At 40.6% G+C, this 25,682-nt stretch overlaps 1 protein-coding gene across 9 annotated transcripts in view; it reads left to right on the forward strand.

Moving 5' to 3' along the window:
- The window catches only part of KCNMA1 (potassium calcium-activated channel subfamily M alpha 1), a 720,064-nt gene that overhangs the window by 466,591 nt on the left and 227,791 nt on the right, over nucleotides 1-25,682 (forward strand). For 7 of the 9 annotated variants that reach the window (XM_063133180.1, XM_063133174.1, XM_063133175.1 and 4 more), the window contains exons 7-9: nucleotides 4,717-4,792; nucleotides 6,297-6,467; nucleotides 8,052-8,143. In XM_063133180.1, coding sequence (XP_062989250.1) covers nucleotides 4,717-4,792; nucleotides 6,297-6,467; nucleotides 8,052-8,143 — 339 coding nt within the window. Of the gene's footprint in view, nucleotides 1-4,716; nucleotides 4,793-6,296; nucleotides 6,468-8,051; nucleotides 8,144-8,234; nucleotides 8,593-25,682 lie in introns of those variants that run through there. The other 2 variants (XM_063133182.1, XM_063133181.1) reach the window with 2 other exon arrangements.

Below are 25,682 nucleotides of genomic sequence, written 5' to 3' on the forward strand. Positions count from 1 at the left end.
TCTGATTTTTCCAGTGACTATCCTGGCTGGTGAGAGAGGGACTGGGATACATATTCCTGAGTGGGTAGTGTCCTGTCCAGGGATGAGGATGGCAATCATCTGCTTCAGTGCAATAGGCAGAAAACAAAATGGGGCGGACAGAAGAAACGATTCTAAAATGGTGGGTGCTCGGGTGCTTGTACTGCGAAGGATGCTGGGATATGGGACGGAGCAATCAGAGGACTCAGGAGCTCAGCTGAAAGGTTTGTGGTTAGGGTTTGGTTTAAGAAACCAAGAACTGGGCAGGGTTTATGGTGTTGTGTGCTACAGCATGACTTGTGGTTAGTGCTAACCCCAGAGAACCACAGTTTCACTAACCACAGTCTCTGAAATGTCATCTGAACACGCCCGCTAAGTCATGGTTCCCACAACACACTAAGCCGTAATGTTTAGCTCAAAATGCTTAACCACCGTGGCTTAGCGTGTCGCCTGAACAGGGTCTGTGTGTACCTACTTAATAGTCTGCAAAACAGCCACAAGTCCAAACAGGCTGAGAGCACAAGAATAGTCCATTTTATTGCACAGCATGTGCCTCTAATGCATGTCTGTTTAGGGGACACAAAGCTTAGGATGTAGCCATTCGAATAGCTCTGCTAACCCCTGCTTTTGACAGCAGTATGATCTGCTGTGTAGAGGTTGTTGGAACTTACACATACCCTGAGCCAGTGGCAAGCCAGCTTCATAGAGAAACAGCAGGAAAATGCCCAGTGTAATGACATCCATATACAAGGGAAAATGTACTATACATTACAGAGGGGGAAAGGGAACTCCTGGGCCCAGTGCTCTTTAACATTTTTATTAATGATTTGGATGAGGAGGTGCAAGGAACGCTTATCAATCCTCCCAGACTGCAGGACACAGAATAATGGGCTCCAGTTACTAGAAGCTAGATTCCGGCTAGACATCAGCAGTATGACAATGGAACCAGTTATGGGCTTTCACACACTAGAGGCATTCAAGAAGCAGCTGGACAACCATCTGTCAGGGATGCTTTAAGATGGATTCCTGCATTGAGCAGGGGGTTGGACTCAATGGCCTTGTAGGCCCCTTCCAACTCTACTATTTTATGATTCTATGATACATGGGACTTTTCAGCAGCAGCAGCAGCTATGTGTTTTCTCTCTCAAGCAGTTCCGCCTATCAGGAACTACTGCAAGGTGGCACATTCATAAGTACAAAGTGTGGTGACATTAAAGTGTGTGATTCCCCCACCACATTTTGATACTCTTAAACTGAGTGAATGATTGACTGTTAAATAACCATGGACTTCGTTGCACATAATCGAAAGTGTAACTGGGGGCGGGGGAAGGATTTTTTTGTCCTTCTCTTGCATCTGACTTTAGGCAATTGCCTACATGTTGCTGTTTTGCAGAATGTTAAGTCAAAGTGAGGGAGAAGCTGAGTGGATATAATGAATGAAGGGCTTGCACTGTTGGGAAACTGTATCTCATTCATGCAATCTGTGCTAGAGCCATTCATAACACCATGAAGTTAAGAAAATATTCTGCAAATTGATGCAGCATATTAACAGCTCTTAGATGGACTTTTTGTAATTATCTGACTACTGGAAGAAATGTTTTATATTTCTTTAGCAGAATCTTCAGGGATAGAAGAGGCTCAGTATAGCTATTCATGGTCAGATAATTGGCAGTACCACTGATCAGCCTTTGGAAGAGACTTTGGGAAGGCCATTGGATCAGGCTGGGAACTCCGTGTTTCTCATCCATCTAAGGATGTAGATATGGAAGCCTGCTTCAGTGCACATACGTCCCCTAGCTGGAATTGGGCGAGGAACTGTGGACAACATCTTAATGATGTACCCATTGCTAAATAATAATAATAATAATAATAAGAAGAAGAAGAAGAAGAAGAAGAAGAAGAAATGCATAAGTTGAAGTTAGTACAGCTACTTTTGACAAACACGCACAAGTTATATATACCCTATTTCTTCGATTCTAAGATGCACTTTTTTCCCATATAAACATCTCTAAAAATGGGGTGCGTCTTAGAATCGTGGGTGTGTCTTAGGGTTTTTTTTTCCTGTTGGTGGTACTGAAATTAGTGTGTGTCTTACAATCGAAGAAATACGGTAGTTACACACATCTTCAGGAGCAGTCATTTTTTCATAACTTACTAAACAATCAAATGAACCAATTTAAATTGATTATTTCCCCCTCTTTGTGATTTAAATGAGGTTTCAGTAAAATTTTAGGGCTTAGATTGGGCTAAATCAGAATTAGGGATTGCACAGATGTCTCAAAGGGCTTAAAGAGCAGGAAAATGTTGGCAACTAATCCATCTATATTTAGAACCCCGGCTAAAAAGGCAAAAGGGCAGGAAACACTTCTGGCTAAACATGCAAGATATCAACTATAGCAAAAGAGCCAAAGGAACATTTTCTAAACGCCAGTCAATAAGTTATTGCCCATTCAAAAGTTCTTTCCATGAATCAGAAATACCTCTGCAATGGGGAAGTAAAAAAATGTCTGAAATATGGGTTGGGTCTCATATTAATGTTCATAATTTTAGAAACTGCAATAAAGTTGTGATTTATGTGTTAATCAGCTATTGCAGAACTTTTCATATTGCTTTACATCACATCAGAGACAATGATTTTCAATAGGTGTCTGTGATTTACATATGTGCTTTAAACTGGCCCAAATAACGTAACATATAATAGAAGGTTATTGAGCTCAAACATACAGAGAAGATTATTGTCCAAAGTTTATATAAAATATTAATATATATATATATATATATATATATATATATGATAATAGAGCAGAGGTAAGTAAAACAAAAGTGGGAAAGAGAATTTCACACAACAGTCTTTGAAGAGCAATGGAATTGTGTCTGTTCAAAAAGCTGTAGGAATGTACTAAATGTGGCTTCCAGAGAAAACCAATAAAATAATGTATGTATGTGGTATTATACATCAGCCAGGATCCCTAGGATATTTCCAGTGTTAACAGGTGCTAAAGATGTAATTGTAGAGGAATTTTTGCCCATATATGGTGGCATTGTAATCCTGTTAAAGAATAGTGGAAGAAGATAATAAACAGCATCAGATAATTTAAAGGCTGTTAGTTGTAATTAACCCCAACACCTATAATCCTGGGTGATATTAAAGATCAGATCCCTAGAGATTTAGTGGTGATGGTAAATTATATGTTAATAGCTGTAAGAATCCTCTTATCAAAAGCTTGGCGATCAATAGCCATACTGTCTGTAAAACAATGGAAATGGACGTTTTGAACTGCTATGGTGATGAGTGAAAAAGTTTATTATAAGTTGCCATGGGATTGACAAATGAACTCTATCCAGACTTTCCAAAAACAGTTGGATACCATTTTTCAGTTATTGGAATAGGTTCCAGCCAGGTGACTTAGCAACTGTAGATATACTATATAAGTTAAGTTGAATTTTTGAATTTTATTATTAAGGCAACCCAAAATGGGTTTTAGCCAAATTATAAGTTAAGTTGAAGCAGTGTAACTGTCTAAAATGACTGTAATGGGAAACAAAATAAAGGATTTATTTAATGTAAACACACAAACACACACACAGAGAGCACCATATAGGGCTAAATCCAATGTTACATGAGAGCACTTCGGCTCTCACACTAGGAATTCCCTCCCCCCCCCCCCCCCAGCCCTTCGCACATCCCCAAATCTGCTCTGGAGGGTTCCCAAATACTCTGGAGCAGATTTAGGGGATGGATAGGGGACTGCAGGGCGAAGAGGAAATTCATTCCACCAGTGGTGTCTGTTCCACCACTGGACATCATTGGAAACAACCCATAACAACCCATTTGTGAACCGCCCAGAGAGCTCCGGCTATTGGGCGGTATAGAAATGTAATAAATAAATAAATAAGACAGAGTGCACATACCATCCAATTTAAATTTCATGCGCTGTGTCTTTGTTTAGAGTAGGGATGGGCAATTGGTAGCCACAGGGCCGCCCCTAAGCCATTTTTATCTAGCCCCTGATTTTAATCAATTTGTAGTAAAAGGTTTCCCGCAGTTTCTTTTATAAGAAATATTTTCGTTGTTAGAGATCATCCCTTGTTTGGTCTTGCTTTCGGTTTTGTATGTGTGATGAAATTTGTTCCAGAACTGTGAAGCCCTCATAGCACTAAATTTATTTTGGAACATGTCTGGCAAAACACACCTCCAGCCCTGCTGGGCTACAGCCTGGAAAAAACACATAGAGAGAGAGCAAGAGGGCTTGTGGCATGGTAGAGCCTAAAGAATTGATTGTGGTGCCAGCTTTTATGATCTGGAGCCTACTGTATGCATCTGGTGACTTGTTATCGTTTGTTGGCAGATTTATACACACCCAGGTATAGGGTAGGGATGTGGTGGGGTGTGGCAAAGCATTCATTCAAAACCAATGTAGATTTTCTCAGATGTTTGAGCTGCTTCCTGGTTGGGGCATATGGTTTGTTCAGTCACTGGCGCATTGGCCCTGTGAAATGGTCGGTATCTTTTTAGCAGCGTGATTCTTCAGCACGGAGAAGTAGACCTAGCAGTTCTAGGGTCAAGTGGTCTCCAAGAGAGAAGAGTGAGGTTCATATTGGAGTCAGGTCTTCAGAGGGCTAGACAATGTTCCGCTAAAAGGAAACTCTGAGAATGTCTTGTTTGTTTCTTCCCCCACCCTGCTTTTCTTAAACCAGTAATTCCATCAAGTTGGTGAATCTGTGCTCAATATTTATTAGCACATGGCTGACAGCAGCTGGATTTATACATTTGGTAAGTACGCTTTGAAAATGCTTCTTTGGGGGTGTTCACAGTTCAGCTGCTGCTGATACCACTTACCTTAGGCTTTTCCAGGCTAATGCAATTACACAACTATAGAATGAGGACTTTTAAAAAGCATTATTATTATTATTATTGTTGTTGTTGTTGTTGTTGTTGTTGTTGTTGCATTTATACCCCACGTTTTTTTCCTCCAATGAACCCAAGGCGGCGTACATAATTCTCCTCCTCTCCATTTTATCCTCACAACAACAACCCTGTGAGGTAGGTTGGGCTGAGACTTTGTGACTGGCCCAAAATCACCCAGTGGGTTTCCAGAGCCAAGTGGGGACTAGAACCCGGATCTCACGACTCCCAGTCCAACACCTTAGCCGCTACACCATCATGGAGCTGTTTGACCATTTCTGTGGCACCAAGGCTATGCTACTTGGCTGTCCAGCACACTGTAAAGGGGAGCCATGCTTTTCCAAACATATGTCAAGGAGTTCCAGCTATGGACAGGTTCCTAGTGCATACCCACTGCATTCCTCCAAATATTTTCAGGAATATTTGGACTCTGCTAACTTTTCCCTCTCAGGGAGAAAAGCTGCTGGGAGGGGCAATTAAGCAAACTGGTCTTCAACTTGAAGCTGCCCACAACTGCTTTGCACAAAAACAACAACAGTCCAAGCTACTTATAGTTTGGTCCTAAAGTAATGGTTAAGTAATTCCGAACTTACAGAAGTATTTTACTCAGTTTGTCAATAACAATTCATAACCACAAGGTGGTAGTGTTCCCTTAATAACATCAGGTAAAATTTGTCACCAAAGCCAAGATGTGATCTATACTACATTACAACAAGCAGCTGATATACTACTAATACTTAAGAGAAGAATTCTTCGAAGGGTACTTTAATTGTTATATAAAAATAGTGTTTTCATTTCTTCTGCAAATCACTATTCAGCATATAAATATTTTAGGCCACTGCATTAACCATTTAAGTCAAAGTACTTCAACAAATTTCATTCTTCCGTAGGGCGAAATAATCTGAAATCCCAATGCTGTTTTTAGTTATTCTGAAACTTACATATATTGAAACTCTTTCCAGAAGTTCCTGGGATTGATTCACATGACCATTTCAGTGTGATGAAATGTGGCCCTCAGTGGTGATTACTGAATCTCTCTCCACCCTCTGGCTTAGTAGTAGTGACCAATATCCTCATAAACTTTGTAGTTCAATAAGGATTTGAACCTGGGTCTCCCCAGTCTAACATTCTAAACTCTACACGTTGTATCCAATGGTATAACAATCCTGACAGAAGTTACTATTGTTTCCTAGCAAGATAGAAAAGAATTTGCCCACACATACTGAGTGAATTAATGTCTGAGCAAGAATTTGAATGTGTGTCTTTCAAGGCTATGCTATTCACCTCTACACAGTTCATTTATGACAGTGACTGTTATCCTTCTGCTTTGCAGGATCTGGAGCATTTATCCACTGTTATTCTTTCTTTGTAGGTGGAGAACTCAGGGGATCCATGGGAAAACTTCCAAAATAACCAAGCGCTCACATATTGGGAATGTGTTTATTTACTAATGGTTACTATGTCCACTGTTGGTTATGGAGATGTTTATGCAAAAACAACCCTTGGTCGCCTTTTCATGGTCTTCTTCATCCTCGGGGGATTGGTAAAATTTTTGTTACGTTCTGCTGTGTTTTTTCCCCTTGAGGGTAGTAACCTTAGTCATAGCAAATTAATGAGTAGCTTAAAATATTACCAAATATTTATATGAAATTGGAGAGCTGTTGACTTAACTTAAAATATGGATACAATGGTGTACTTAAGAAAGTAGTGCATGCAGATACAGAAAGTGCCTTAGGAATTTACAGTGTTAACTTTCACTTAGCAATTACTGGCAGTGTATTAATTTGGTGATTATGATAGCAATAATTTAAAGTTAGCTGCGGTTTCAAGAACCCTCCCTACCCTCTTGTGTTCCTTCCCAATATTCCAACAAACAGTGTGGTTTAGGATCACCTTTAAAGAGCCGCTTGCCCGTTCCAGACAATGGCAAAACCATGTTCTTTTTCAGTTCAACACATGGCAACCATGCAAGGTAACATGGTGCAAACACACGCATTCATTACAAATTCCTAAACAGGTCAGCAAGTTACAGTATGTCTCTGCTATGCTTGAAGAGCTGAGTAAGTACACTGAATATAAGAGATACATATATTGCCTCTAATTAAATTGCCTTTTTATTTTTCTGTCACTACTCAAAACACTATGGCAACTGTTGCAATTGCTTTGTCTTAAAAATCAGCAACCCTAGTGCTAAGATTTACATTCTACAAGGTAAGTAACTTATCAAATTCAACCCACAATATATATAATATACATATACTTTTAAGTATTCTCACATATTTTTGTGTATTTTGTAAACATCTCTTTTCAGGGATGTTTCATCTACTAGGTGCATTATAAATGCAGTATGTATACATGCATTTATTTCCAAAAGAGGTGCGTATTTGTACCAAAAATGAGGCCAAGTTCACTGGCAGCAGCTCTTAGAAGTATCCAGCCACAAGCAAAATGTTTGTTGGACAAAACATGGCAGATTACATTTTTCCCCCTCCTCATCACCTTTTTTCTTTTACATCCTTACATGTCCTTATCAACTTTTTAAAAGGTGAACTTTTAAAAATATATACTATTTTAGTTACACCATGTTCATTCTCACGTGGTGAAGGAAAGTCTTATTTTCTTTGATAATGTCAGGGGGAAACCCTCACCTATCTTTTGTAAATTAGTAACACTGGTAGTAATACATGATTTTCATTTGCTTTGTCTTTGGTGGGGTGTTTTGGCGGTGTATAATCTTCGGATATTTCCGCTCACCCATTTTTAGAAAGTGTTAGCTATGGCCGTGTTTTATCAATTGGGTGCCATTTTGACCTCATTTTGTTCTTGGTTTCCCCCCCCCCCCCCCCCGCCGTTTTGTTTTGTGTGCCTTTCTCCCTCTTTTGACCATTTTCTTCAGTTGATCAGGCGGGCATCTCTTGCAAGACCAACTTTTATGTCAAACTTTCTTGTTTTGATTTTATACAACCTTTTTTTTTTTTAACCTTTTTGAGAAAAAGCCTTTATAGATCTAAGTCTTTTGCATTTTCAGATCTTAAAGATGATATATATCTTCTTAAAATATTCATCATCCCCCTTTCTTTGGCCTCTCTTTTTAGTCTTTTCTTCTGTCTCCTATCTTCTTCCTTAGGCCATGTTTGCCAGCTACGTCCCTGAAATCATAGAGTTAATAGGAAACCGCAAGAAATATGGTGGTTCCTATAGTGCGGTTAGCGGAAGGAAGTAAGTATTCCAAGAGGCTCTGCTGCCTCTGGTGCAGTAGAACACTCTCTGCATGCCATTGTCTTTTTTTGCTTTTGTTTCATGCATGTAGGCAATGTTTGCGCGCTACGTGCCAGAAATTGCTGCTCTCATCCTTAATCGGAAGAAATACGGCGGGACTTTTAACTCAACCCGAGGCAGAAAGTAAGTCTTAAAAAAAAGAAAAGAAAAAAAAAAGACCAGGTGTAGTTGTGTGACATTAAAGAACCCGCCATGGTGGTGACATCTGACTCACGGACACACCCTGATGCACTCTGTGTGTGTATGTGTGTGTGTGTGTGTGTGTGTCCTGTTGACATCAAATGTCGTCCCCTCCCCAACTTGTCACACGGCATCTTAGAGACCCTGGGCCATGCTAAGGTACAAGTTACAATGATTTTTCCTCTTCTACAAGGGAATTGCCAACAGTGTTAGTACTCAGTTTGCACAATCTGGAAGACAACCCTGCAGTCAGCTTATGTCACTAAACGAGCCTCGTGTGGCGCAGAGCGGTAAAGCAGCAGTTTCTGCAGCTGAAACTCTCCCCACGGCCTGAGTTTGATCCCAGCAGAAGCTGGTTTCAGGCAGCCGGCTCAGGTCGACTCAGCCTTCCATCCTCCCGAGGTTGGTAAAATGAGTACCCAGTTAGCTGGGGGAAAGGTAATCATGGCCGGGGAAGGCAACGGCAAACCACCCCGCTATAAGGCCTGCCAAGAAAACGTCAGCGAAAGCTGGCGACCCCCCAAGAGTCAGTAATGACTCAGTGCTTGCATGAGAGGTTCCTTTCCTTCCTTTCCCTTCCTTATGTCACTAAGTTGTTTATTGTGTCCAAGTTCTTCCTAACAGTGAAGGGCTAGTTCTGTGGTTGCTTTTTACCAACACCGATCTTATAGTCCAGACCTACCCTGAAATCTGCAAGCCCCTTCTTGGGGTGGCCCCTGCACATACCCCCACAGAATGTGTATGGGGAGTACTTTGAGTGTCAACCAACCCTGTGCTGGTGTCACTAGGGATGCATGTCCATCCAGAGCATTCCACAGCTCAGCTTACTTTTTTCTGAGCCTGTGTCTCCATCACTGAAACTGAGATAATCCGTGTTAAAAGTGCTATCAAATGCAGCTCTTCACTGATATGATTTCCTCTTGACAATCATAATTTTTATTTTAACTACAGTTTAATATGAACCTTATTGACCTCATCTGGAGTTTCTGAATATTTGTCAAGAGTTAGGGCCAATATTTTTAAACTAAGCTGCATCCTGTCTCCTGCTCAAAACTGAAATTATGCAAACTATAAATAGTGAAAAATGCACATATAATGTCAGCAGTACTGCCCTTTTTTTACACTGGCAGCAATAGTTAACTTATAAAGATATGGTCTGTACCAGTTTTCAGAAATTAATTGCATTAAATTTCCGTTACTAATTACCTTGACCATACTATTGACAAGAGTAGGTTACCTGACACAAAATTGCATGGTACCCCAGTTCAGGAATTGCCTCAGAAGATCTGTACAGGACCATACCATTCCCAGTGGTACCTCTTTGTACTTTCACTCAGTCTTTGTGTCCCTTTTGTGTCCACTTCAGTAGGTATTCTAGCATTCCACAGAAAAAAAAGATAGGAAGAGCTTGACAGCTAACCCTAGATTCCATTTACTGGTCAATATTAATGTGTTAAATTACTATTTGCTATTTCATAGACTGTAGAATCACTTTTCTATGTTCTAGCCATCTCCCTTTTATTCACATTTGTTGCCTCTTCCCTCAAACCATGAACCACGTTTTCAGTTTTGTGTTTTTTAAAACCATCAGCAACATGTCACTTTTTCATATGCTGTGATATGATGATGGCATTGGATCCGTTTGTCTTTGCCTCCACATCTGACAAGTTACAAAAGACCTATAATCTTATCCTAGCTAATTCGAAATTAGTATTCATTTCCGCTGAGGTTCCAGGATTTTTAAGTGCACTTCTTCAGGCACCTAACATTTCGTTTAAATAGTGCTACTGTCATTCTTTTGTCCTACTGCTGAAATCAAAGTGATGAAACCCAAACCATTAAAATGGTCAAATCCTAATGCGATGAAGGGAGTTGTCACAAAGATTATGTTAATCAAAATTAAAAATCGAATTTGAAGGTCCAGTGCAGTTTCAGACAGTTCTAAACCTGAATTCCAGTTTTGGACTTGAAAATGTCCTTGGCAGCATTTAGAGCTAATAGGCACAATCCTGCAGGTCAAATTCAACTAAGAGCCAATCTGTACGTTGTGCAGAATTTGGTGGAAAAGAGTGAAATGACAATATCCATCTTCAGGCTGGTGATCAGAGAATGCATTTTAAATTCTCACATTAAAACAAAACAAAATGAAAACCTCCTTGTCCATGGAAAAACAAAACATGTTCTGTTACTACATAATTTACTACATGTTGGGAACTACTTTACATGGGGGATATTCCAAAATATGATATCCCTTACCTTACCTTACCTTTAAAATGCTACAGTCCAGAATTATATCGCCTTATTTTGCATAATATGAAGAATAGTTCAAGTCCCATTGCAAGCAATGACAGGAGGCTTACATTAGTTATGTCTAACTCCAAAAGGATTTTGACAAGAAATAATCACAATGAATTTTTACTAGAATATGCCTTTCAATTTTGTTTCACCTCTGTTTTTACAGGACTAAGTGTTAGATCAATTAAGTGGTTCCATGTTTTATTTAGTTTCCCTCAACATTATGGGGGACAGTTACAAATCTTCAGAGGAGGCCCAGTCATGCAACACAATTCTTTGCACGTCTACTCAGATGTAAGCCCCGCTGAGTTCAGTGGGGCTTTTTCTCAGGAAAGTATGTATAGGATTGCAGAACGGAGTCCTACATCTCCCAGCATGTCCCACTCAGCATAGGATTGCACCCTAACTTGTCTAAACATTGAATAAAGTACTTTGATGTAACTGGGTTATAGAGCTACACCATCCATAGATTTTTTGCCCCTATAAATGACATTTTCAAGAAGCTAGTCTATAATAACATATAATGTTTTGTCACTGGTACCCAGCATTGCTCTGTAGTCTCTAAACTTAAACCTGATCTTCAAATTTCCACCTCCTGGTGACTTCAACAGCCAGCTCACAGGCTTCCCTGCTAGCTTTGGGGCTTGCTTAATTTTATTTTATCTCTGGGGGCTTTTGCTTTCTTTTTAAAATGTGCTCTTTGTTTGTCTCTGTCCATCTGTCTCTATTTGCCTGTATATTTTGTTGACTGAAGCTGAACTCTGTCATCAGTGCACAGACGGTTCGATTTAACTTTATGCATTGTTTCCTGGTTCAAAAAGCTAATTTCTAAGTACTTTGGAGAAGGACTTTGCTCACGTACATCTTTCATCAGAGCACATAAGCTTGGGAACGGCACAGTAAAAAGCCATTAGCAATCCTATGTTTGATATTGGTTATGCAGTCAGTAGAACAAGATTGATGAAATGTTATGTTTGGCCAAAAATTTGAGTTTTCCTTTGGAATTCAGCATTGAGAGAATGGGCTGTCAGAACCAATAAGTTTTCCATTGCTTGGGATAGGAAGCATGTGGTAATAATTAGCAATCTATGGTTTTTAGCTGAGCAGCTCAGCACAGATTCTGGCAGCAAACATAATGAGAAACTACAGTTCTGCAATTTCTAATGTCAAAAAGTTTCCAGATAAAATTAAATGCATTTGCAGAAAGTGCAGCCGCTAAACTTTGTTGAAAGATGTTATTCAGAGACTTAAAATAGCGTATGTATTTCGTTCTCCCAGGAAGAAACATACATTAAGCTCCTTTGTTTATACATACTATTTAAATAATGTTTGGGTTTTTTTCAAAAAAATTCTCATGCAGAGTAGGGAACTCAAAACAGAGGCTTATATGGCAGCAAGCCTTTGGTCTGAAAACTGTAGAGTTTTGATCCATAGAGACATTAGAATGAAATACTGTGCACACAGAACCTTCAGTGGTCTTTTCTTCTCAATAAAGCATTCAGAGGATCATGTTGTACATTCGCATAAAGCTTTGGAGCAAGTCTGCACAACTTATTAGTAACTTGGTCAAGTGTAAAAGAGCTCCTGCACCTTTAATAATTGTGTAGAAGAGTGAATTTCGGCATGAAGTAGCTTGCACGAGTAGCTCCACCTTCTGAAACTCCCTCTTCTGTGCAACGATTAAATGTGCAGGCGTCCTGTCCTCTTTTGCATTGGGCCACTTGTTACCCATCAATCCATATGCAACTGACCAGCCTTGCCTTCTGACCTGCCCTATATTTTTCAGTCTGAGACAGACAGTAAAGCTGGAGACTTATTGAACTTCTGGTGGACCACCATACATTCACCTTGCGCAGACCTACCCCAGAGACTATTTTTGTTGCTATTTCCATCACAATCATCTGAGAGCATGCACCTAGCTAGTATAGTGGCTCCATGTCTCAGCTATGAGTGAAGAAATTCCTGGTTCAAACTTCAGCTATGAACTTGCTATTTCATCCTAGGCAAGCTGCTAGCTCTCTTACTTAGCCCAGCCTTATGGGGATAATCACACTGACCTTCCTTAGATGGATTGTGGTAAGAACTATGGAGGTGGGTGACTGTGAAGTCTTTAGACATGCTAGAAGTTCTTCATAAATAATCATAATGATTATTTTTTTAGTAAGCAAGAAGCCTACTAAATGGACTGATGCTTAAAATCTGCAACATGGCCCAGGATGCCACTTAGAATTTGGTATTTTCAAACAAGCTGAGAGGAAGACATTTGGTCCACTGGGTCATTTATATCTCAATGTTCTCTGTGTACTGAGGAGAGAAAGCATGTTTCTTATTGCTATTCCTAGAGAGACTGGTCATTTGTGAATCTCTCTCCCAGGTGAGAGGTTACAGGCTCCCAAAAGGCAATGGGCTAGTTCACATGATCAGATAAGTCACCATGGCTTGTTTAAATTGGTGATGTGTGCCAGGCGCCATTAGCCTAATTACCCATCTGGGTGTGGCTTGTTGTGTTGCCTGAACCCAGCATCATGGCTTGTTTGAGGGGCAACAGTCCTCAAATAATTTAACAATGGATCATGGGCTTTTTGTGGGTTGTTTCCCTCTCAAACAAACCATGTTGCTTGGGTTCAGATGACACAACAAGGCACACCCGGGTGGGTAATTAGGCTAATGGCATCTGGCACACATCACCAATTTAAACAAGCCACGGTGACTTGTTTTGATTGTACAAGCTGTGTCATCTATTACCTTTCTATTTCTCTTATCTTTCTGATTGTACCCACCATGTCATGGTTTATAGCAATTTAAAAGGAAGAGATGGACAGGCATGACTTACTAGTTCACAGATGACTGGATCATTATTGGAGAATATACCAACTGAGTATGAATAGAGGAGGCACATGAAGAGCCTACTCCATACTTATAGAGCTCCTACGCCTTGGGGATTGCCAAAAGTATCTTCTTGGAGCATTTGGGCTGACTTGTGCTTATTTTGATAGGGATTATTTTAGTTTATTTTACTCTACCTTTATCTATCAGTCTTTTGTTGACTGCTGAAATGTTCATAATAGGGTGCAATACAATTATATTATTCATTTGTAAAACTTGTAGGTTGCTTCTGGATTAAAAATAAAATCTCTGAAGCATAGTGCAATTGGGAGTATGGTACATTTGCTCATAAATGGTATTGCTTGAATACCAGAGGTCGATCTGGGAAACTTTTACTTTGCAGCTCCTGATAAAGTTATCTGGAAATTGTATTCCTTTCCGCCAGTATTTTCACTGACCTGTGAAGAGAGGTGGAACACCAGTTAAATTCTTGGTTTATGCAGATTCCTTCAGCTTCTAAAGGCATTACAGATTGTATAGAAATTATGAACCCACCACAGTATAACTTGAAGCCTAGAGTGCTAGCTTCTGTGGAGTCAGCTGAAGTGCAAAGGCTGATCATAGTAGGAAAAAGGTCTCAGGTCTCAGGCAGGCCCAGGGAATTGTTAACCACCTCATAGATTGCCTTCCATAGTGGACTGTGCTTGGTTTGATAGACCACAAACTTGCAGAGAGAAGAGGTTGGGTTTGGTATTGGGCAGTCCAGATTGAACTGGACTCTATTCGGCCCTGGTTAGGCCTCATCTAGAGTATTGCGTCCAGTTCTGGGCTCCACAATTCAAGAAGGATGCAGACAAGCTGGAGTGTGTTCAGAAGAGGGCAACCAGGATGATCAGAGGTCTGGAAACAAAGCACTATGAAGAGAGACTGAAAGAACTGGGCATGTTTAGCCTGGAGAAGAGAAGATGGAGGGGAGACATGATAGCACTCTTCAAATACTTAAAAGGTTGTCACACAGAGGAGGGCCAGGATCTCTTCTTGATCCTCCCAGAGTGCAGGACACGGAATAACAGGCTCAAGTTAAAGGAAGCCAGATTCCGGCTGGACATCAGGAAAAACTTCCTGACTGTTAGAGCAGTGCGACAATGGAATCAGCTACCTAGGGAGGTTGTGGGCTCTCCCACACTAGAGGCCTTCAAGAGGCAGCTGGACAACCCTCTGTCAGGGATGCTTTAGGGTGGATTCCTGCATTGAGCAGGGGGTTGGACTCGATGGCCTTGTAGGCCCCTTCCAACTCTGCTATTCTATGATTCTATGATTCGATGAACTGCTCAGTTGTGAAGCTTGGCAGATGTTCTTGGAAACAAATTACTATTTGTCAGTCTTGCCTACCTCACACGATGGTTATGACAATAAGGTAGGATAACCCAAAGCACCTGCCTCCCGAGAGATACAATGAACGACATAACAGTCCCAATCGCTGGAAAACAGCTTTTTATATCTAGGTGACCTGCTATGGCTGTTCATCTGAGGTAACATACACCACTAGTTTTGAAACCAGGCATCATATTTAGACAGGATGTGACTGCCTTTAGGGACATTTCCCAAGAGGAGCAGCCAAAGGGAGGAACAACACCTCACTTAGAAGACGTATGTTTAAGTCAAAGTCTGACCCAGGTCACCACCCATAGAAAGACAACCACATGAACTGGTAATGTAAACTCACCCTGAGGCTTGCCCTCTATCTTTGGAGTGTGAATAAAAATAGAGGAGGAATGAAATAAGGGATATAAAGCAATTTTGCACTCCAGTCAATTGCTTCACTAGTGCTACATGACAACAGTGCTTCTCCTTTCAATTCTTGCTTGAATGCAAGTGAGGTTTCTCTTGAAAAATGGAGCGTGTTCTGCACCATTTTGTATCCTCTTTCAATTGATTCCTCCAACAATAGAAATCCTGTTATGGAAGTTAAAGCTTTGATGACAAAGCAGTAAAGAAACTAGACAATGGCTTTATTGTCTGCCCCAACAAGAACGGAACAGCAACAGGAAACTTCTGATTCCAGCCAGAACCAACTCAGTCCAGCGCCACCTAGTGATTGAACAATGCATTGAAACTGTCCACACATATCCCTTGCGTGATCACTCTTGCAAGGGTAGCAGAAGGCACATACATGAGATCAGAGCTGCATCTGTGAGCCAGTTCAGTATCATTTCGTCACCACCCCACTGAGAATAGCGAGTTATTTTATCTGCTCTGCCAAAAGAAGACATATTAAGACCCCCTTTCCTCCAGAACATCATTGGTTGAAATATCTTGGGCGATATTCTCGCCATAAAATAAATTCTTCCAAGCACAAGCTTGTGTTTTTTTTGCTGGTGCCTGACTCCTGATGGTAATCGCATCAGGCACAATTAAAGTAGCACCAGGACAATACATGGAGTGATTTTAACTATAGATCATATGATCTGTGTGTTTTTGGTGAAAATCAACCAGTGAATAAAAGTGACAAAACGGATTGTCCGGAAGCGCTTTAAGAGCACTATATATTATTAATGTTTATCCTGAGACGTCTAAGTTCAGGCATATGTCTAAAAGCCTCTTATTTTAAGCAAGCCTCAGTTCTGTGCTGTTCAAAACTATAAAGACCTCTGGTTTCTCTTCTCTCATGATCTGCTCTGCTTCTTGGAGATTTCTTCAGATTTCTTTAATTTATAAGCCATAAGTTACCAAATCATCAACATATCATGAACAACAATCTGTTAGAGATTCCTTCCAGAAGGAAACATGGGACTTGATAGCTGCATTTCCCAGACATAAAAAAGAACCGTGGAGAGACAGACTGAGTAAACAGACGGACAAACAGATAATTTAAGTTGACAGGACACCTTGGATTGATTAGACATCATGATTTGATTCCGAAATATAAAATGGTTTGATTTCTTTTCTCTTCTTTTACTTTTTGGCATATTGTCTCTAGATTTCTGAGGTCGGGAGGAAGAACTCCTACAAAAGATATGTAATATCAATCCTTAATACATTGACTCGGTAGAATAGGAAAATCAATACATTTTTCATTGGGAAGAGACTACTCTCCTGTCCTGTGATCTTTTACAAATTTTCTAACAATTCCTCTGATGCTCCTCAACTGAAAATGACGTTCTGCTTGGAGATACTGGTATATTGTAGTGGTTATGAGCATGAACTGTGAGCTGAAAGTCATCTTAGCTATGAACTCACTGTGTGGCCTTAATTAAACCACTCTCAGCCTAACATGGGGACAGTAAAACTGGCCTACTTTATAGGGTTGTTAGAAGCATTTCAAGGATAATGTGTGAAAACAGCTTGGAGCAGTTAAGGAAAATGCTATATAAATACTGCTGTTGTTGTTATTATTATTACTAATTTAGCTCAGCTATTACTATTATGGATTAATTGCTTTTCTGTAATAGTATACTCAAAGCAATGTATAAAAAGTAGAATTAAAATAAAAACTGAATAACTTAAATTGAATACCAATAAAGCCAAGACTTAAAACACACACAGGGCCACATACATATAACATGCATTGAGTTAACATCCCAAAGTGTTCAGTGGAGTAACCTTGGATAGTTTTTTTAAAAAAATAATAATAGTAAAATTGATGGTATGCTAAGCTGCAGTTTAGCCATCCTAGTATAGTTCCTATAAATGTGCACACAAATGTGCACGGAGGCACAGCTTCAGAAAAGGGACTAATGTTCAGGGGAACAAATTCTAGAGGGATTTGATTGCATGAGGAGGAGGGACCGTTATTTATTTATTTATTTATTTATGACGTTTTTATACCGCCCAATAGCCGAAGCTCTCTGGGCGGTTCACAAAAATTAAAAACATAAAAAGCATAAAAACAACCAACCATCTAAAAACATGAATACAAAATACAATATAAAAAACACAACCGGGATTGAAACCACACAGCAAAAATTGATATAGGTTAAAATATAGAATTAAAACAGCAAAGTTTAAGTTAAATTAAGTGTTAAAATGCTGAGAAAATAAAAAAAGTCTTCAGCTGGCATTGAAAGGAATACAGTGGAGGCGCCAAGCAAACTTCTCTGGGGAGATCGTTCCACAGTCGGGGTGCCACAGCGGAGAAAGCCCTCCTCCTAGTAGCCACCTGCCTCACTTCCTTTGGCAGGGGCTCACGGAGAAGGGCTCCTGTGGATGATCTTAAGGTCTGGGCAGGCACATATGGGAGGAGGCGTTCCTTCAAATAACCTGTCCCCAAGCTTTGAATGTTAGTACCAGCACTTTGAATCAGGGCTGGACCTGGATTGGCAGCCAATGAAGTTGTAGAAGGACTGGCGTTATAAAAGCAATTGATAAAAACTACTAACCATAGAAAAGTTACAGAAATTTTATACCTTGTAGCAATCCTCCTCCTCTCTTAAAAATAATTTACATTCAGCCATACTTTGCATAAAGGAAAGAAGAACCATGGTGATGTGATAGATATCTTGCTATTTTAAAATGATGGAAAGCTAAATTCAGATCCCTGCTTAGCTGCAAAGCTGACTGGGTTGCCACAGGTAAATAAATTGATCTTTTTGTCTAACCACTCATTCGTAGTGAGGGTAAAATGTCTACTTCCTTGGGCTCCTGGAGAAGAGGTTAGATACCGATATATGAAAGATATTTACTCCTCCACTAGCTTATAGTGCTTGATAATGCAGCAGAATAAATACAGCCACTTATATCACCTCCTGCTGGTTTAACAGCTCACTGTAGTTTCTTTTCCTCTGAGCATTTCAAGAGAAAGGTTAAAAAAAGACGGTAAAGCTATGGTTTCCTCCACTCCATAGTTTCAACTAAAGTGCTTCAGCAATGAGCAACCCTTAATGCTCAGTTGTGAGCAGTGAAAATGTTGCTGTACTCAACTCTGGGTAAAAGGGATATGGGTTAGAAGGAAAATCAACCCTTTTAATGAAAGTCTGTGATTATTATTACCAGTTTTGCTATGTCCCTGATAAGATGATAAAAGTAAAGCAGCAATCTAATATGACATGTTAGGAAGGAATGCTTCTGGTTTAAAGAGGAAAGAATTCGGAGAGGCTAAGCCCGCAACATTTCTTCTTCTATCCCTGTACAACTCTCTCGGATCATTAATGTGTATGTTGTTAAGCCTGTAGGTAACACTCCATCACAATATCATGTTATGGTCACCCACTCTATTTTATAATTATAAGTCTTGCAAATGTGAATTTCTCCCTTCCTTTTATAATCTTTCTTCTCTCCTCTACCCCTCCACCATCACCACAACACAGAACTGCCAGGTCTCCATCAGAGATCCAGGGCTAATATAATGGACCTGTTGCATTGACTTCACCAATCACTCAAAATATCTCACATGCACAGCTATCTGACATACACAGAAATGTACTAAGAGGTGAATTTGCACGCCTGTTTTCTCACATTGTTAGGGACTATTTCACACACACACACCCAATCACTTCATCATGTAATACATCTGGAACTGGGCTTTGGGAATGATCTGGAATCTGTTGAGATAAAGTTCAGTAAGCCCGAAGGCAGCATGCCATATTTTGATGTCTGTGTGTCCATACACATGTATCTGAAGGGAGGAAGATTCTCAACAATACTCTTAGATATATTCAAGATTAAATTGCCAAAAAACATTGCGTATTTTAAGAGCATCTATAATGGTTACCCTTTATATTTCATAAAAAGCCTCGTGTGGCGCAGAGCGGTAAAGCAGCAGTTTCTGCAGCTGAAACTCTCCCCACGGCCTGAGTTTGATCCCAGCGGAAGCTGGTTTCAGGCAGCTGGCTTGGGTCGACTCAGCCTTCCATCCTCCCGAGGTCAGTAAAATGAGTACCCAGTTAGCTGGGGGAAAGGTAATCACGGCCGGGGAAGGCAACGGCAAACCACCCTGCTATAAGGCCTGTCAAGAAAACGTCAGCGAAAGCTGGCGTCCCTCCAAGAGTCAGTAATGACTCAGTGCTTGCACGAGAGGTTCCTTTCCTTTCCCCTTATATATCATAACTATAGAAGTGCTATTGCTCAGTCACAGTTCTTAAACCAAAATGAAGTGTGTCTTTGGCATGTATACCTAGTTCACTTGCCCATTTGCCCATTTATAAGAATAGACATTCAGTGGCTCTGATCCTGTAGAGTCCATACAGACAGTCCTGACCAAAGTAATGTCAATCCACACACCCCTCTTTACTCCCTCTCTCAAACAGCTAATTGGCGGAATTCTGATTTTGAAAAAGGGCTAAGCATCGCACATATAGCCTTGGCTGATGGATCAGGCGTGTGTGTGTCATGCGCACACCACCCATTTCCATGCATGTTTCCCCAACCACGTAGGGATTTGCATGTATGTAAAGGCCCTATATGGACTGGGTTGTATATGTACAACTAGTGAGATAGCCAGAAATATGGGTCTCTTGAGTAATAATTAGATAAGATACAAAACACAGTGGAAGGAATCACTACCCTGCCTTCCTTAAAATTGCCCCTGAATACCCTTGGGCTGATTTTTTGGTCTGTTGTTGTTGTTTTAAAAACACACACCTTTGATGCATGTATTAGCCTACAATTTGGGCTGGTGAGGCAAGAGGGAAGAAAAGGCTTCTACCTCAACACCCTGGGCCCATCCATATGTTCATTAGGGATGGATGAGAAATTAGTTTCAGTTCTTTTTTGAACAGAATTTATCCCGTTCTCAACCCCACGCCCAAGCTCACAATTCGATATGGATGCGAATCAGGACGAGCTTCTGGGTGGAAATCAGAGAACTTCAGTGAGCGTGAGTCTGGCTGAATTGCCACCCCTTCATGTCCATGTTCATCGTATGGCGGCTTTTATTACCATGTGAACAGACTAAGGCTGTCTACTGACTGAATTCATTGCCTGGTTTTAATTCATCTGTTATATTCAACTAACTTTGCACATAACTGAAACCTCGGTAGAAGTCTCTTTTGCGAAATTGAAGAATGTGTAAATAACTTACAGTGACATCAACAAAAGATGCTGAGTATTGCTAGAAGGAAAGGCCATGTGTAATAGTTGTTATTCATTCCCCTATTAAACAACTCACCAAAACCAAAATGCCATTAAAAAAGAAACCACGGCCCTTAGTTCTCAATCCAATTGATTAAAATTGACCCCTACCAATTAAACAATGAATGGTTTAGTTGATTAAGTTACTAGTTAAACGGATTAACTCCTGCAGCCCTAGCAAAGGGTACTCCTCATAACTTCAGACCTATATTGCAAATTGGCCCTCAGGATACCAAGCAAAAGCAAACTATACTAATATAGCTTTTAACTTACGGAATGTCTGAAATTATTATTTAAGGCTACTTGAATTGGAAAAACACTGTAAAATGAGGAGGATGAACAAAAATGTTGATTGCCTAATAATAGCAGGGTGTCTCCTGTGTGTCCTAACTATTGCTTCTAGAAGCACAAGAACTACAGGGATTTCAAAGGATTAGAGCAGTAGACAAAAGTCTGGTTGGTGCTGAATTGCTGGTGCTAAAGTGTGGTTTCCTCCTCTGGTGTTCTGTAAATTTGCTGGCTATTTCTCCCTCCTAACTGCATGTCCACAGCTGTTAACATTTTCCTTTCTGGGTTACAGTCTGAGTTCTTAATGCCTGAAGATCTGGGTTCTGTTTGTCCACACCATTAGAGTGTGTTATACAAAAGCAAGAGTGCTCACGGTAGAGACAATCTTAGTATGTCTGAGAGCAAATGCACAGGTATTTATCCCTGACAGTGTTTGAATTACATTATTAAGATGTATCCATACAGTCTTGGTTTCAGGGGCAAATCCAGAAAAACTAGTTTGGGAACACAAAGTGGTATCAATGGAATTAATCCATACCATATAGGATCTTCTGATTGAAAGCTGCGGAAGCAAAGGGTGTTAGCGGAAAATATTTGGGGGGGAGCCAAAAATGCGCGGCATAGAATTGTCAGCAGCATTATGCCTAAAGTTAAATGAATTCAGGGGATTTTTCTCAGGCAAAATATATGGAGAATTTTGAAGGGACTCTATAAGACCTTTGATAAGACTGGAAAAAGGAAGGGTATGACTTCTCAGATGGGGATTTACTTTGAGCAGAACGTGAATCTACACGTTCCTGCTCAGGCAAAACATCTGGGGATTTTTAAGGAAGAAAAAACACACACCTTGCAATTAGGCCAATGAAATTTCTCAGCAGTATTGACTTCATTGTACAGTAGCAGATGGTGTCACACTTCTTTCTTCTTCCCACTTCATTAAGGTTATTTTTATGAGTCCTGGTAAGTGGTTCCCACATTGCTTGAGATGATGAAGATCCTCAGTGAAGTAATTTGCCCAGTATTTGGTGATTCCATCATACGGCAAGGACAGGGAATTGATGGAGCCCCTGGTGGCTTGAGTACATAGCTAGTGGGCTATGTTTTTCCTAGTGGGTCATACATTCATACATTATTTTCTTAGTGGTTTACATCCATACATTATTTTATTCCACTCAGTCCGAAATCTACAGTGGATTTTTGTATACTGAATGTATTCCACAGTCCACCAGGGACATGCCCAGAAAGATGGGGTGTCCTCAGATCATGGCAACCCTCATGCTTCATCACTGTGATGAATCATGACATTGACCTCTTGCCCAACTGGCAGCTTCTGGGCATGCCAAATGAGGTCTAGCACAGCCTGAGGTCACGCTTAGATCATATTTGGCATGCTATTTCCAGGACAGACCCAGGACCCACCGTTCTTCTATTTGGGCTGCATTAATAGAAGTATAGCTTCCAAATCACGTGAGGTACTGGTTCCTCTCTATTCGGCCCCGGTTAGGCCTCATCTAGAGTATTGTGTCCAGTTCTGGGCTCCACAATTCAAGAAGGATGCAGACAAGCTGGAGCGTGTTCACAGCTCACTATTAACAGCTTTGCTAAACCACCTCCTACCTTAACAACCCCAAAGAGGGAGATGGTTGAGTTAAAATCTGAAATGTGTAGTTAAAAGTTCTTTCATAATCTGACCCTCAGAAGCTTACTCAGGTTCATAATATAGTGCAGTGCCAGAACTGCAGTATCAGAGGCAGTATGCCTGTACACATTAGTTGCTGGGGAGCACGGACAGGAGGGTAATGTTGCAACATGTCCTGCTTGTGGGTCCCTGGTTGGCCACTGTGTGAACTAGATAGACCCTTGCTTGCTCTGATCCAGCATGGCTCTTCTTTTGCTCTTATGTTTTAAATTTTTATAGGCTCAAAGTGCAGCAAAATTAAAATTTGAGACCAAAGTCTCAAATCTGGGATAAGTACAATAGCAAGAGCAGAGCTAAGATTCAGTTTTAGGGAGTATGATTATGACCAAGTAAGAGATTATGGCCATAGCTAGACCTAAGGTTTATCCTGGGATCATCCAGGGTTCGCCCCTGCCTGAGCACTGGATCCCCTGTGTGTCACCTAGATGAACAGGTTTGACCCCTGGACAATCCAGAGATAAACCTTAGGTCTAGCTATGGCCTAGGACTCATGAAGAGGACTCTTTGAGAGCCACAGTGTTCTCCATTACAGATGACTTGTAGGGAAACTAGTTCACTTCACCAATGAGCTGCCACTGTTATGTTGAGTGGGGTGCATCACATGGCATGCAGTTCTTGGATAGGTAGAAACTATTTGGTAATCCCGAATATCCCCATGGAACAAGCCTGCACAACTTGTGACCTACTACACTGAAAGTTGCCTATCAACCATGTCTCATGGCCCATGAGCTCTCAGCAAACTGTCTGGTTATCAGCCCTGGACTGCAAAACCTGGAGGTTGTTAAACCACTTTAAATGGCTGGTGGAGTGTATTCAGGTTGGTAAGTAACAAATTACATAGGTCTGCTGTAAAAGAACAGGATTAACCATGTTTGGAAGAAGTTGTAAGAACGAGTTGAGCAGTTTCCCTCCTTTAGCATGAGATCCCAACTCAACAGCATTAGCAACATCTACTCTCCTGTGTTTGAGTGATAGATCCAGGCCTAAATGAATCCCTGTATATAAAATCCCAGTGTTATCTCCTCTGGCATCTTCCTAGGCAGGTAAACCATTTACCAAATCACCGTATATATTCAGTACTGTTCTCCACTGTGTTTTCTTCTGTGACTTCTAACATGAGATGTGGGTTATTTCTCTCCCAGTTAAGCTGTGCTCTGACCTAACTTTGGTTTGGGAAAATAGGAGTGCTAAATTAATTTTTCGTTTAAGATCTTTCTTGAACCAGGTCTTGATGCCCACCCCATTAATTAAAATCTAAACCAAAAATGGTTAATGTGCCTAAAGAGTTCCCATTATAGTTTTAGTAGGGAAACATATAAGTGTGGCTCTGGATTTGCGTCAACTACATTATATCTTGAGTTTTCTTCAAGCTTGCCAGCTACTAGAGTATAGCCAGACAGAGAATGGGGATACCAGAGCGGGAGAACCAGCGATGGTGGGCGGCCAGTAGATGAGTGCATGATTAGAAAGCTAAGAATGAAGACAGGGGAAAAAGAGACTCAGACATATGTATTTGATATAAATATTATAGTTATACAGAGACATCTAGATCAATATATGTCACATTTCATTTACTTGTGTGACAAAATGAACACAATGTAGTCAGTGGATGTTGAACAGAATTTGCAATCTACTGTCTGTGATTTACTGTGATGGTATGGCAAGGGTGGCTTTTTAAGAGGTTCTTTATATTTGTTCCAATAGAATGGATGTAATTTTCTTTGAAAATAAACAGCCAAGAGAGCTTTGCATTTTATATTGTTTGCCTTTGAATGTACAGAAAAGAAAGGTCCCACCTCAAGGATTACACTGAGGTTGCCATTGTTTTAATTTGGAATATAGTTTACATGGGGCTAACTGGTCTTCCTTGTACTTCCCCGAGGGCACCCTTAGCTTTGTCACACATCTTGTTGGGGATGGAACTGATTTGGTAATTGTTTTTGGCAAAGATACTTGTATTGGAAAAAATATCCATATTTTGTTCACATGAATTCATGCTTACATAGGCTAAACCAGTAATTCCCAAACCAGGCACTGGGTTACACTGGTGTGCAAAGAAAGACGTATGAGAAGCATGAAAGGCCCCCATTAGCCAAAAATATCCACCTAGAGAAGAGGTGGCCCATTGCATCTCTGCATAATGCATTGCCTGGTCTTGCATCACTCCATATGCTGGGGTAAGTAGTTGTGCCTCATCTCTGCATCATGTGTGATTGGAGTGTTCAGTTGCTCCCATCAGAATTACCTGCCAGTCACTGCTTTGACATTGCCTCCGTCAAATCAGGAGGCATATGCAGAACAGGAAATCAAGCAAAACACAGAGAATGGACTCCTCTGACTGGTCAGGGAGATGCATGTTCAAATCCCCACTCAGCCATGGGTGACCTTGGTTTATGATGAGGATTAAAAGGACGAGTGGGGTGTAGAATAATGTATGCTGCCCTGAGCTCCTTGGGGAAAAAGCAGAATTTAAAAATAACAAATAAATAAATACTCTTACATATTCTAAGAGTAAACTTTTGGGTGATACAGAGAAGTGTGCCTCTGATTTGAGCTTGGAACAATGTATGCCTCAACTTTCAGAAGCTTGGGAAATATTTATATCTTAAAAGTTAAAACTGGAGTGGCGGTGTGTCTGTGGTGTGTTTGTTTATTTTGGAGGCTGGGAACCATACATGGTTAGTAGGCTGGATTTGGCTTGGTCGATCACATGTACAAGCCTGATGTAGAAGAAGCAATGACACCACTCCTGCAACATTAGAAGTGGCCCCCAAAGCATGCAAATAAGGAAAGAGGGAAAGAGCTTAAAGGAGTAACCAAGCAATCTCCTGTTGTCCTGGGCTAGGAGTAACTGTGGATATTCCAATATTCACTAAATTCTAACTAAATAATGGCCAGTTTCCCGCAGTACCACAGAACCGAAGTAGGAAAAGGAGCTATAGATGAATCTGACAGATCTCATTTCCATGCTGGGCTTGGGGTCTAGCAGTATGGTATTCTGGGAAAACAGTAGACATGGCAGCTTTGCCTTCCTTAACTGTAATTACCAGTGGGAAAGTGGAAGCCCTGCAATATTAGCGGTGAGTTCTGCAGGTGATCAGGTCTTTGAATAAAGTAGCAGTA

Source organism: Elgaria multicarinata, chromosome 8 (genome assembly GCF_023053635.1).
Source record: "Elgaria multicarinata webbii isolate HBS135686 ecotype San Diego chromosome 8, rElgMul1.1.pri, whole genome shotgun sequence".
Lineage (NCBI taxonomy): Eukaryota > Metazoa > Chordata > Lepidosauria > Squamata > Anguidae > Elgaria > Elgaria multicarinata.